Source organism: Hyaena hyaena, unplaced genomic scaffold (assembly GCF_003009895.1).
Source record: "Hyaena hyaena isolate Hyena2069 unplaced genomic scaffold, ASM300989v1 scaffold_606, whole genome shotgun sequence".
Taxonomy (NCBI): domain Eukaryota; kingdom Metazoa; phylum Chordata; class Mammalia; order Carnivora; family Hyaenidae; genus Hyaena; species Hyaena hyaena.
In genome coordinates this window covers 216,295-230,888 of record NW_024081238.1, presented here as the reverse complement: position 1 = coordinate 230,888, position 14,594 = coordinate 216,295, and the positions used below count along the sequence as shown (strand labels likewise).

At 37.5% G+C, this 14,594-nt stretch overlaps 1 protein-coding gene across 1 annotated transcript in view; it reads right to left on the bottom strand.

Annotated features, from left to right (window-relative positions):
• The window catches only part of HMCN1 (hemicentin 1), a gene marked incomplete at its 5' end in the record, with an annotated part of 345,453 nt that overhangs the window by 136,491 nt on the left and 194,368 nt on the right, over window positions 1-14,594 (bottom strand). Inside the window, 6 exons of the mRNA XM_039257197.1 lie at window positions 121-402; window positions 1,069-1,230; window positions 2,310-2,432; window positions 6,230-6,326; window positions 11,135-11,310; window positions 13,860-13,983. Of these exons, the coding sequence (XP_039113128.1) occupies window positions 121-402; window positions 1,069-1,230; window positions 2,310-2,432; window positions 6,230-6,326; window positions 11,135-11,310; window positions 13,860-13,983 (964 nt within the window). The remainder of the gene's footprint in view (window positions 1-120; window positions 403-1,068; window positions 1,231-2,309; window positions 2,433-6,229; window positions 6,327-11,134; window positions 11,311-13,859; window positions 13,984-14,594) is intronic.

Here is a 14,594-nt window from a genome sequence, read left to right as displayed (position 1 = left end):
ATATGTAGAAAATCATAGGCTATAAATAAAAGACTCAACACAGAAAGTTTAAATCTCTCATCCAGGATGCTAAGATCATAAGAGCCAGTGAATAGACTTATTGAGTTTCTTTATACTTACTATGTACACTTAAGTCATATTTTCTGTCAGCCATTCCTGCTACATTCACAGCAACACACATATATCGACCTGTATCAGATACATGAATGTTCTTCAGCTGAAGGATGCGACCTTCATCCAATATTTCCATTCCCCTTCCCTTGGTCAAGGGGCGGCCATCTTTCATCCAGGTCACTTTTGGTTGAGGAATACCCTGCACCTCACACTCCAAGGAAATATTCTTTCCCCGAGTCACAATAATTTCAGTAGGGTGGCTGCCACTACTGGATATTGTTGGTCGAACTAAAGAAAAAAGAAAAAAAAAATAAAGTAGGAAATGTCTGTTTCGAGTCATGTATAGGAATTATTACCAAAGTTAAATTCATTTTTGATGTTGAAATATTAACTACTAAAGAGAAGACCCAAAGCTAACAGATAGCATTGCTATATTGAGAGGTTGAATTCCTCTCCAATGTTGAAATGGTTTCATGCTTACGATAAACTATCAACACAATAAGAAAAGAATTCTGCAAACTAATTTGACAATAAACTATTTGTAAAAATAAATAAATAAATAAATAAATAAATAAATAAATAAATAAAAGAATTCTGTGTTTGCTAACTTTGACAAGTTATACAAATATTTGAACTTGTCATTCACAACCGTAATTTTCAGAAGTCTTCCCAGGATTAACTTTAAAATATATATGGTAGTCTCACTCACAATCAATTCCTTTCTTCTTTCTAACTTCCACTATGGGAGTTAGAAAATCGGAGACTGTTTCTAAACATTGAGGTGGCCACATGAATCATTTCAGGCCTATAAAATTTAAATTTATGGGTCTAATGATAGGTATATTATAACCATACTGCCTTGAATATATCTTAAAGATATAAAGAAAAAGTAAAAAGGAAAGACAAAAGGTTCGAAAAAAAATTGTGCCAATGTCTAGTTAATGAATAACTTACTGTAAACTTGCAGACTGTAGTCTTTCTTTGCAGTTCCAGCAACATTCGATGCCACACATGAATACAGCCCTGTATCAGATCTTTCAGCCACTGAGATCTGTAATTGTCTGCCTCCAGATAAAGTTCTGACTCGCCCTGCAGAATCAGCCAGCACTGGGGAGCCTGCAGAAAACAAAATGGCAGAACATGAAGCAAAACATACAACATTTATGTACATACTCTGATACGTGTACTTATATACGTCTTAGTTCAAGTACCTAACAGGCAGATGATGCTGTAAAATAATCCTATGCAAAAAGATGGAGGAGGAGAAGGAAGGAGAGGGTAAATGGAAGAAGGAAAGGAGAACGAGAAGAAGGAAAAAGAGGAGGAGCATGAGGAAGAGAAAGAAGAGATATTTATCACGATTATCTTCTGCAAATTTTTCTTCCAATCAATATCACATGTAAAACAGAAAAATGAGGTAAAACATTAAAACAGTGAACAATGATTTTATTTTAATTTTTCAATGTTTATTTATTTTTGAGAGAGAGAGAGAGAGAGAGAGAGAGAGAGAGAGAGAGGAGGGAGGGAAGAGGGAGAGCACACAAGAGGGGGAGAGGCCGACAGAATGGGAGACACAGAATCTGAAGCAGGCTTTGGGCTCTGAGCTCTCAGCACAGAGCCCAATGAGGGCTCAAACCCACGAACCATGAGATTGTGAATTGATCTGAAGTTGGAAGCTTATCCAACTGAGCCACAAAGGTGCCCCACAAAAATGATTTTAAAAATCAACTAAAAATATACATGATCTCTCTGATAGGTAATGGATACAAATAAATATTTATTGATGAATGAATTGAAAATTTGTTCGACTGCAGACTTCAACCTTAACATACACTACAAAACTGTCAAATACAGCAAAATTGTCTGCTATAGAAAATATTTTTTAAGGCTTATTCTAAAGAAGAAAAAAAAGACTTCTTTTAATGGTAGACTCTTGATCATTATAACCACTCTATAATGTGTTTGATTAAAAAGCAATCAACTAATACAGAAAATTATATATTTTTCCTGGAGAGCAGTTTCAAAACTGAAGATTTTCAGCTAGATACTAAATGTATCACAGCTTCACATTTAAAATAAAGCAATCCTGCTATCTAATATTTCAGTATGCAAACCCCAGGAAAGTTTGTTAATAAACTGACATATTCATTTAATATTTATATTTAATTTTATAAATGTTAAGGGTGAAAACTGACCTTTTTTCTTCCAAATGAGATTTGGGGGTGGAATACCACTTGATTCACACAATAAACTAATGAGATTCCCTTCAATGACTGTAAGTTGAGCAAGTTCATCAGAACCATAAATATTTGGTGGTACTGAAAGATGAAAAAAGACAACTTTAACATAAAATTTCCTTAATCTTTACAACAAAAAAAAAGATTCGCACTCAAATGACACAAGGAAGTAATTAGCACTTGATGTTGACATATCAATACCACATTAAAAGTCAACTGTAAGATGTAGAATAAATACCTATTAGCAGACTTCCCATTTTCAGATAGAAACTTAATTAAAAAAATATCCAGAGCGGCTACAAAGAAGCTAATGTATTATAGATAACTAGATATCTTGCATCATAATCTAAAGCACCTACCAAATTTAAACTTAACTGTGTTCATGCCAAGCCAGTTTTGATTTCTCAGAGGCTGATGAGAACTGGAAAGTATCAGGCTTACAACATCGTAGTAAAGAACAGACACAAGGGGTTTGATCTAAGAAATGGATATGTTACCTATTCTAGAATGCATAGCCTGCCTCCCCACTGTCCTCTAGTTTCTCTTTGGAACCTTTAAAGTGAACCCTGACTACGTATGCCTCTCTCAAGGAGGCTAAGTCTGCATTTGCTGGCTGAACTCTGCTCTCAAGATCTTTCTCGGGCTGCAGTGTTAACAGGTGACAGATGCTTGGTTTCTAAGCTCCTGGGAGTTGAGGAGTGGGAGAATCCTCCTCACCCCCCAATGCAGCTTCCAGTCACTGTTCAACTTCAACTACCCCCATGTGAAAGCTTATTCCTTTGAGGCTCATGCCATCAATTTACTTCTTTTTCTCCCTCACCATCATCTGTGAACCCACCATTCTTCTTTTCTTTTCTCTTCTCTTCTTTTTCTTTTTGAGGAAAGGACAGAAGGGAGGGGGATAGAGAATCTTAGGCAGACTCCATGCCCAGTGCAGAGCCTGATATGGGGCTCAATCTCATGACCACGAGATCATGACCGGAGCGAAATCTGGAGTCAGATGCTTAACTCATGGAGCATCCAGGCACCCCTAAGCATGGTTTATCCATCCACTGAAGAATTTGGTACTTGTTTCTGTCCTTCTTCACATGGAAACCTGCCATCCTTCTGTATGAACTCACCATCTACATGTATATCCAGTCTAACCACCATGACTACTCACTTCCTTGATCTGCTCCTTCCTTCCTCCGTCATGTTCTTCTACATTTCTCCTACTGCTCTGTCCTTATAGCCCTTTCACTCAGTTATTCCCAATTCTCATTTCATTGACCTAATTGAATCTCAAGTCATTTCACCTCTCAGGAACCTTCCAATCCAGCTACCTACTCTTGTTTACTGACTTCTCTATCCAGCTTAGATTTCATGATCAATCATTTCAACTACTCTTTTGTCAATATTCTCAACTGCCTTGCACTTTGCCCTTCCTATTTGGAAACTCTCTCTGGATGAATCCTGTAGCTTACTCTGTCATCACCTATACCACAGATGGAAAGTTCCACAGAAAAAAGTGACAATTACACAGATTGCCACCACTATAAGTTCACCATCTCCAACCTAAATGCTACCCTTCTCTACTCCCTTGGCTTCTACTGACAGATACTTGCAAATCTGTATCTGTAATGCAGACCCCCTCTGAGATCAAGACTTTAATATCTAACTACTAAACATCTCTATCTGGATGCCTCAGAGGCACTTTCAAACTCAGCTTGCCCACAACTGGATTCAGTCACCTTCCTTCGCTGAGAAAAGGGCACTGCTGTCCACATGGCCCAGCTGGCCAACACGCACTGACACCCATCTTTTACTTTTCTTGTTTTCACACCTCTCCATGTAATCAATTAATTCTGTTAACTCAATTCCTTAAATATTACTAGAATTTATCTGTTTTATTACCAAAATACAGATCTGAATAAAAGGATTCTTTACATCCTTTTAATGGTACCCTACCACTTTAAGAATCAAGTCCATACCTTAAAAATTGGTTTTAGAGGTCTTTTTCAATCTGCCCCTTTTAACCTTTTCTACCCAAGAGCTTCTCATTCTCCTCAGCACCACACCAGCTCCATAGTGAATGATGTTTGGTTCAGTGAATGCAGACAGTATTCTCCAGATCTCTGTAACTCTTCCATCCTCTTCAGAGAGCTAATACCTACTCATCCTTAAAATCTCAATTAGATGTCATGAGCCCCAATATGTTTTCCCACAAATACTCCTATGATCTCTTAGGAGATTTAATTTTAATTGTCTATTTAAAAATATTTCTGCAGCAGCAGACTACATAGTCTGTGTGACCAGTGGCTTTGTCTTTCTCATTAACCTCTCTATGCCTACATGAGGCACCATGCCAAGAACACAAAGGCACAACATATTTTTTCGAGTGAATCTATCCTTGATGTCTCAACATTCTCTCCCCTAACATTCATTCTTATATCTACTGTATTCTGCTTTCTCCTATCAAATGCTTTCCCTTAAGGGGCATTGTTCTCATTTGTAAATTGCACTTTGTAGTTCCTGTCTAATTTCTCTGCAGTATGTGACATTATTCATTCATGCACGTAACCATCCATCTATGTCCAACTTTTTCTTTTGGTTGTCCATGTTTTTCTCTTGGGAGCACCATTCCCCTCAGTTTCCATGACACAAGTTTTCCCCTACATCTTTGACTACTCCTGCTCAGTTTCTCACTTTGGGTCTCTTTTTCTGTTTCAGTTTCTTTTTTTAGATTGTACATGTGAGAGTCTACAGTATTCTTCTGTACACATTCTTCTTATTCTCTAAGGGATCTCAACTGCTGCTTATATAGTCATGTCTCCAACTCTACATTTTAACGCTTTTCTCTCTCTTTCCTAAATTATAGGTTTGTATTCCTGACTGCACGGAGGACAGCTTCACATGGACACTCTATAGGGATCTTCAGTACACCACTGCAAAAATGAATTTCTCACCTCACTGTCTAATGCATCATCAGCTCTAATTTTTTCCCCCCAACCTTTACTTGACAACACTTAGTTCAGTGTCTTGTCCAGATGGGAACTACACGAATATTTTTCCCATTTGACAGAAATGAGAAAGAAGGGGAAGGAGCAATGGAGGAAGAAAAAGGTTGGAAGGAGGTGGGAATAGATGTTAATGACATATAACTAATATGTAGTAAATTTTAGTATTTAAAGGTCATTGCACAGGGTGAATAATTGTACTTCTCAAACTTCCTCAAGAATTTTTAAATGATATGATTTATAATTAAATTATTTCCCACGTAAATGCAGGCTGTTGAACTTTTAAAACATGTGCTCTCCATAGGAATCAAATTATTTCCTCTATTTTGATTTAAAAAATGTAGTTTTGAATAAGCTTTTATAAATCAAAGGTAAATTTCAGGTCATGATCTCCACAGTTAAAAAATTTAAACAAATACAATCAAAATGTGGCATGATAATGTTATAAATGAATTTAAACAAGTAAATAAAATAAAGGTGAATTTGCTGGAAATGGGAGCACTGTATAACAATTAGCAGATAGGAATTATCACAACTTGTACTTGGCTGTGACTAAGAATTCTCTTAATTGGTAACAGATGGTAGAAGGCGAGGATAGCTTTTCTCACTGGTCAGCAGAGTAATCCCACCACGAAGCAAGTGCAGGTGTTCTGTCTTCTATCCCTGTGCATGATTTGGCCTTTGACTTTTTTCAATTGATCCAGCCACTATCAGTTCATGGAGAAAGCTCAATCGTTAGAAGATACTGGCTGCAAGAACTAAAGAGTATAAAGCTCAGGCAGGAGAGAAGGTCCTATATCAAAGTCACAATGACTGATATGCTTAGGTCCAGGGAGTCTACCTATGATTGATTTTGAATTAATTACATATAATCACACTTACCCCAAATGTTTACATTATAGTTTTTCTCAGTCTTTCCAGCAACATTTGTAGCCTCACAAGTGTAACGACCCGTGTCTTGAACTTGAGCATCTTCAATCTAAAAACAAAACCATGCTTTGAAACCTCAGTTTTTATTTTGTAAGTAATTGGAATTTCTCTATTAATGTTATTTGTGATGTGTATTCTAAAGATTTCCAAACATATAAAATTTTTCATGTGTATTCTAAAGATTTCCAAACATATAAAAAGGAAAGAGAATAGTAAAATATATGACTATACGCTTTATATGCCCATCACTCACATTAAACATTTAAATCAAGATTCAACAATTTTCCTCTATGTGTATCATACTTTATTTTAATGCAATTAATATTAGTGACTGAAGATCTATAAAGGCCTTTTAAATATAATAAAATGCAGATAAAATAGCAACAAAAATCACAATTTCTGAATAAGTCATTTAGGGCTTTAAAATAGATAATCTGTATATGTCTAGGATCATTCAGTAAAATAACACCTTTATTATTGATATAGTACATGTCTTCTCCCCATCTGCTTCTGTATGTTTTTTTTTAATGTTTTATTTATTTCTGAGAGAGAGAGAGAGAGAGACAGTGTGAGCAGGGGCGGGTCAGAGAGAGGGGGAGGTAGAGAATCTGAAATAGCCTCCACGCTCTGAGCTAGCTGTCAGCACAGAGCCCAACATGGGGCTCGAACCCACAAGCTGTGAGATCATGACCTGAGCCGAAGTCAGATGCTTAACCAACTGAGCCACTCAGGTGTCCCTGGTTCTGTATGCTTTTTTAAGCCAAGTATTACATGCAGTTAGTCTCAATCTCCTGGCAGCTAGAGTTTGGTGCTTGAGTATCAGTAAATATTTTCCATATATTTATCTGCAATATGCATCAACACTCTTCATCACTTATTCATTAACCATTTAGCAGTTATTAACAACCTTGTGCCAGATATTATAGGTAAAGATACCAAGAAGTATAGTGTAACATAGTTTGTGATTTGAGTTTATAATCTAGTTAAGAATATAAAGTACATGAAGATTTAAAAAAAAAAGTTCAATAATAAGCAAGGAATATATAACACAAGATAACTTAGAGGTACAATGAACAATATCTGATTGATAAATAAGTTTGCAAGAAATTGCTTAAACGTTCAAAAGAGAGACTCATTGGAGTTGGAGAGATCTTTGAAGTCATTTAGTATAGCAGGGCTGCACAGTACACACTCAATAACAGTTAACTGATTGATGTGAACAAAGAGAGCTGGAGTTTTATCAAAGCACACATGGAGAACCCAAGAATATTAGACCTGAAAGAATACTTAAAATGTAACATTCTTATTTTACTAAGAAAACAGGACCACTTCAGGGATTTAAACTGCCTTGGGGTGCCTGTGTGGCTCAGTTGGTTGAGCGGCTGCCTTTGGCTCAGGTCATGATCTCATGCGTGAGTTCAAGCCCCACATCAGGCTCTATGCTGTCAGTGCAGAGCCTGCTTCAGATCCTCTGTCCCTCTCTCTCTCTGCCCCTGCCCCACTCCACTTTATCTCTCTTAAAAATAAACTTAAAAAAAAAGTTTTAAAAGAAATTAGAATATTAGAAAATAATAAATTGCCCAAAGCCACATAATTGTTGATAAACATATTCAAACTTGGGGTTCCAGGTCCTTAAAATCATCTCATAATGAATCTGTGAGGAGGGGTGTGGTAGAGAGGAGGGATTAAGATTTACTGATTGCCAAATGGTGCTGGGAAAACTGGACAGCTATATGCAAAAGAATGAAACTGGACTACTTTCTTACACCATACAGAAAAATAAATTCAAAACGAATTAAAGACATAAATGTGAGACCGAAAACCATAAAAATACTAGAAGAGAGCACAGGCAGTAATTTCTGATACTGGCCATCGCAACATTTTTCTAGCTAGGTCTCCTGAGGCAAGGGAGATAAAAACAAAAATAACCTATTGGGATTACATGAAACTAAAAAGCTCTGCACAGCAAGGAAACAAACAAAACTAAAAGGCAACCTACAGAATGGGACATCATATTTGGAAATGACTTATCTGATAAAGGGTTAGTATCCAAAATATATAAATAACTGATATGACTCAACACCCAAAAAACAAATAATTCAATTAAAAACTGGGTAGAAGACATGAACAGACATTTCCCCCAAAGAAGACTACAAATGGCTGACAGACCCATGAAAAGATGCTCAACATCACTCATTATCAAGGAAATGCAAATCAAAACTACAATGAGATATCATCTCACGCCTGTGAGAATGGCTAAAATGTAAAACACAAAAACAACAAATGTTGGCAAGGATGTGGAGAAAAGAAATGTTCCTAAACTGTTGGTGGTGCAACCACTGTAGAAAATAGTATGGAGTTTCCTCAAAAATGTTAAAAATGGGTAGGTACACTACTGGGTAGCTACTCAAAAAATACAAAAACACTTATTCAAAGGAATACCTGCACCCCTATGTTTACAGCAGTATTATTTATAATAGTCAAATTATGGAAGCAACCCATGTCCATTGACAGATGCTATACATATCCAACAGAATATTCAGCCATAAACAAAAATGAAATCTTACCATTTTCAACAACACGGATGGAGCTACAGAGTGTAACACTAAACAAGATAAGTCAGAGAAAGACAATGCCATATGATTTCACTCCCGTGTGGAATTTAAGAAACAAATGAACAAAGGAAAAAAAAAGAGAAAGAGAAACCAACCAGGAAACAGATTCTTAACTGCAGAGAACACACTGATGGTTACCAGAGGAGAGCTGGGTGGAGGGATGGGTAAAATAGGTGATGGGGATTGAGGGGTGCATTTGTTGAGATGAACACTAGGCGATAGATGGACTTGTTGAATCACTATACTGTACACCTAAAACTAACACTGTACGTTAACTACACTGGAATTAAATATAAAACTTAATTAAAATAAAAATTAAATTTAAATAAAATTAAAATTAAATTTAATTAATACTTAATTATTAATTAAATAAAATTAAAATAAAAACTTAATTAAAAAAGATTTATTCATTGCCTAGTGTGTTCCAGGCAAATTAAAGCAGTAAGAATCTATTACTTCACCTGGTCAAAGATGTACATGAATTGTTTTGGGTAATGCACAGGGGAGATAGTTTTAACTGATCAATTCAGTATGAGTTCTGCAGAAGTTTTCACTTCCATGGGGTGCTCTCCCAACACCCCTCAATGGGACCTGCACCCTTCGGGGGGCCTAGCTAGCCTTTGTGGAAAAGATTCAATAGTTGCCAGGATTTCTTCACCATCTCTGTACTTCTGGTGTCCCAGGCCTATTAATATGTGTTCTGAAGAAATCAACATCTATACTCTGAAAATTGCTAAGACATTTCTAATCCCACATAGCTCTCTCCTACCAGTGCTGGGACTTGTGTTCATACACTGGTCTCCTTCTGTCATTTGGCCAGAGCTGGGTTTTGAGAATTCTAATTGTTTTCTACAGCTTTTGGGCCGCCTCTGAGCATGGGCCATTGTTTTTTGCTTCCCCTCCCCACCCCCCCGCCCTCCTGCCCATAGCTCAATGGACTTATCCTACTTTCCTCCATCAGTTATTCTGTCTTCTCATTTACCCAGCTCCATTATTACAGATCAAAATTCCTACGGTCCCTACTCTAGGACACAACTTCATAGTCCTTCCCATTCTCTCCCATGCTTCTGCTCCTTGTGTAAGCTTCTCAGCTTCCTTTGTGCTACACCACCATCCATTTCTCAAACTCCCTTTGTTGGCCAGTAACAACCTTCCTTTACCAAGAGGCTATGTGGTATAGTGGTTAGTAGCATGAATGTTGAAGCTATGCTCTCTGTATTCAAATCCCATTTCTGACACTTAGTAACTGTGGGCAGATTACTTAACCATTCGTTCAATTTCTCAGCAGGGTTATTATAAAGGCTTTAGAAACAAACATTCCGATGGCTTACTGACTTTCTGAATCCTGATACCTTAAACTAGTTTTCAATGTTAGCGATTACTTCATTCAGATCAACATTGTCAACATTATTTCCAAAGATTTACTTTGTTTTATTCTCTGTTTCAGCCACACTAGCTTCTTTGCTTTCCTTAGTCAGGACTTTTGTCTCATCTACCTTGTAAAAAACCAAGGAGCCTTCTAAGACTTCCAGGCAGCCACAGCCTCACCTTTTGCTATCTTCCTAAAAGGTATTGTGTGTACCATCCAAATGGTGATTAACTCCGACTTCTATTACTTATTGGATTTTCAACTGAACTGTTAATTTTCCTGCTTTATGCAAAATTGGAAGACACTGAGGGTAGGGAATAGGTCTACTTTTTCAGGTCCTATGCAGAGCACCTAAAATGGGTGTTTATTTGCTGACTGGTTGAATGGCTAAAAATGAAACACTCATTTATTTCCCTAAAAGCATTTTTGGATGGCTTCTGGCTACAAACATGTATAGACAAATATCTAAATCCTACTAAGCATAAAATCTAAAAATATTACAAAACCCCATTTAAAAACGGGAGCCTAGAATTTTATAAGATGAAATTATTAGAACACTTACAGACAGGTAAGTTCTTATTTTTTAGTGTTTATTTATTTTTGAGAGGGAGACAGACACAGAATATGAGCAGGGGAGGGACAGAGAGAGAGAGAAAGAGAGAAAGGGAGACACAGAATCTCAAGCAGGCTCCGAGCTGTCAGCACAGAGCCCAACGTGCAGCTTGAACTCATGAACTGTGAGATCATGACCTAAGCTGAAGTTGGACGCTTAACTGACTGAGCCATCCAGGTGCCTCTAGACAGGCAAGTTTAATACCAAAGCCATGAGCTCAGGTATAATGTAAGAAGAAGTACATAAATCCATAGGCTTACCTTTAACACACTTCCATTTTCAGAGATACTGAGGCCTGGTTTCTTTAGCAAGGGGCGGCCGTCTTTTAACCAAGTCAAGGTAGGTAGGGGGATCGCATCACTTTGACACAGTAGCTCCACGGCTTGGCTAATGAGGACAGAGACGTTCTGTTCTTCTCCCATAATATTTGGTGGAACTAAGTGAAAGATGAGTTTTTCCCTCAGGATAAAACAGGCCAGTATACTGCTTATCATTATTAAGCATCAAGACATACACAAAGTTTTATTTGTTCTTTTAAGATGTAGGATCACATTAATTCCAGCATACCCTCTTTGCTTCATTTGGTTCAGAGTCAAGTGTTAATAAATCACTGATTAGCATGTCCCTATTGAACACTGATTAACATGTGCCTATTTTCACTAACCTTTCACTTTAAGAAGTTTTAGAACCGAAAGTTCTCCCCAACTGCCTATTTCAGAAACTTTTTGAACTAGGCGTTCCTGCTTAAGATTTCCAAAGTAGTAAGCCATTCACGAAACATTTTGGAAGAAGCAATTAAAAGCATGTATCTACTTTTGATATTTATTTCTATCTTTTTTCCATAAGAAAATGAACTTTATAGACACAGAGGCAAAAGAAAAAAAAATAGAGTTGAAAGAGATCATCCGCTCGTGCCTCACACTATATAAAACATGAGGTGAGTGACAGACAATGACTGATTTGAAATAACGGGACTTAGGATTTAAATAAAAATTTGAAGAAAAAAAGGAAATAGTGTGACTGATGTGTGGCAAAGCTAGGGGTCCCGACTTGCAGTTTAGAGCTCTTTTTGGTTTTCCACGATGCCTTGTCAGCTTTCTATAAAATAAAGACCATGTGGGATAAAGGATATGATAAAGAACAAAACGAAAGCAGTGACCAGCTGTACAACACACGATTACATAAAAGGAGGAATGGAGTTGAAATTTTGAGGAGATTAAAATTAGAATCCCCTGGCTATTGAGCTTGTCAGACACTGCAACGTGCCCTTGGAGAGGTCTAAGGAACCTCCTTCCTTGGGAGTATTTAAATTAAAAAAAATAAAATAAAATAAACAATCATTTGTCTCAGATGGTTTAGGTACAGCCCTGCCCAGAAGGAAAGGGTGGGTGGGCTCCATAACCTCCTAAGGGCTCTTTCAGGCCTATATTTATAACAATTCAAAAAACACAAGCTAATGGTGAAATCAGTCCTCCTATAAAGGGGCCACTCTGAAAAAGCACAGAGAGGAATTTCCTTGGCCATTTCTCACTAAATCCCCTAACTATTCAGGATTGTAGGAAATGTGCCATATTTGTAGTATTGTATTTTTGGGGTTTTTTTCCTCATAAGAAAGGTTAAGCTGCAGTGAAATGAATCCTAAGGGATTTTCCAAATGCTTTGATAGAAATAAGATTTTTGTGGTAAGGATTGGTACTATAGCTCATGCGCCATTGTCTTGGGCTGGCTACCGCGGCATGTGGTCAAATGACAATGAATGCAATAGGTTTTGACTAGTAACACTGCGTTTCCGACACCAGGTTTCTTTGCTAGCCTGTCTCCCACAGAGGGAAAGGCATATAAATGAAAGGCCACTTTCTTGTACTGTTTCTGGAGGCAGGACCTGTGCTAAATCCAAAGGAACTGATGCCATGAGGCAAAGAAATGCCATGAGCAATAGCTGAAATAGACTAACGGAGCATTTGTGTAGAGATTCCCAGTGCACCTTTGCTAAATTCAAGCACACACAGACATCTGGTTCTGGATAAGCTTAGTCTACTGGGAACAGAAAAACAGTGGGATTGTTTTTAATATGTGACACATTAGAGGACAGATATACAAGCAGTCTGAGATTAAAACTATCGTATTAGCAAAATCAGCACAGTTAGTGCCATTCTCTACGGTATTATGAAAACAATGCACTCACCAGTCTCCGCACAGACAGACCTTTAAAAAAAATAGCCAGTTTAACAGCTTGGAAATAATTTCAGGTAAAGTCTGGTTTCGGGGCATAAAAAAGCACCAGAACTGTATAAAATATGTTTATCTTAGAGTATTTATAGAACTTACAGAAGAACATGAATTTTTTATGACTGCTGGTGGAAGTAAAAGTCAGAAATAATTCACAAAAGCAGAATGCTAATTTATTCCCAAATATTGTTCTTCCAATTATTTTTCTTTATAGCTAAATGAGTTGGATCAAGTTCAAAAAGAAACCAGATTTTTTTTTAAATTAAGAGGAAAAATGCAAAAACAATAGTGTATTTGTCTCCTAAGGAACATAAATTAAAGCAAATCTAATTATAGCTGAGGGTATCTATTACTGAAAGGCATCTATATTTTCTGTCTTTTCATTCCCAACTTTTTGTTTAGTCTGAGAAGAGAACAAGCTTCTGCCCTTTAGACCTCAGCTTCCTTAGATGTTATCCCTATTTAGCTTTGCGGTATGTTGCTTAGGAAGGGGTGTATTGTGTCTGTTTCTCATTCTATGCATTAAACTTGTTAAATTTAATCATCAAAATCAGCACTGCTGTGGTGCTGGAGCACGTGTGAGGTCTATCAAAGTTCTCGGAGCTTCTGTGCTACAGGAATCACAATCATTTAAAAACTCAATCTCCTGTTGTAGCGATTTTATGCTGGAGAAAAAATTTTTAATGAACTTCCTCAATGGCCTTAGGAATTAAACACATGTATATCAGAGTAGAAGCAACTATTAAAATATCTCACCATATACTTTAAGGTCGATGTCCCTCTGTTTCTCCCCAGCAGCACTGACTGCCACGCAGGTGTATCTTCCGGTATCACTGATTTGTGCACTGGTCAGTGCTAGGAAGCGGCCCCCAGACAGAACCTACCAATGGGGAGAAAGATAACCAACATGCCCTCTGAGAAACAGATTGCATAAACAGCCTTTTTCTCCTATTTTCCAAGGTTGATCAATTGACATTTGCCTCCAGAAAGGCTTCCACTTGGCTTTATCTAGTTTAATTTCATTTTAAATGGGCAACCATCATATAATCTACTTCTCATCCTTTCTTTGAAAGAAGACTGGGGGGGGGGGGGCGCCTGGCTGGCTCAGTTGGTTAAGCGTCTAATTTCGGCTCAGGTCACGATTTCACGGTTCGTGGGGTCAAGCCCTGCATCAGGCTATGTGCTGACAGCTGGTTCAGAGCCTGGAGCCTGCTTCGGATTCTGTGTCTCCCTCTCTCTTTGGCCCTCCCCTGCTCTCGCTCTCTCTCCTCTCTCAGACACAAACATTAAAAAAGAAGGAAAGGAAAGGAAAGGAAAAAGGAAAGGAAAAAGGACAAAGGACAAAGGACAAAGGAAAGGAAAGGAAAGGAAAGGAAAGGAGGAAGGAAGAAAGAAAGGAAGGAAGGAAGGAAGGAAGGAAGGAAGGAAGGAAGGAAGAAAGAAAGAAAAGAAAGAAAAGAAAGAAAAGAAAGAAAAGAAAGAAAAGAAAGA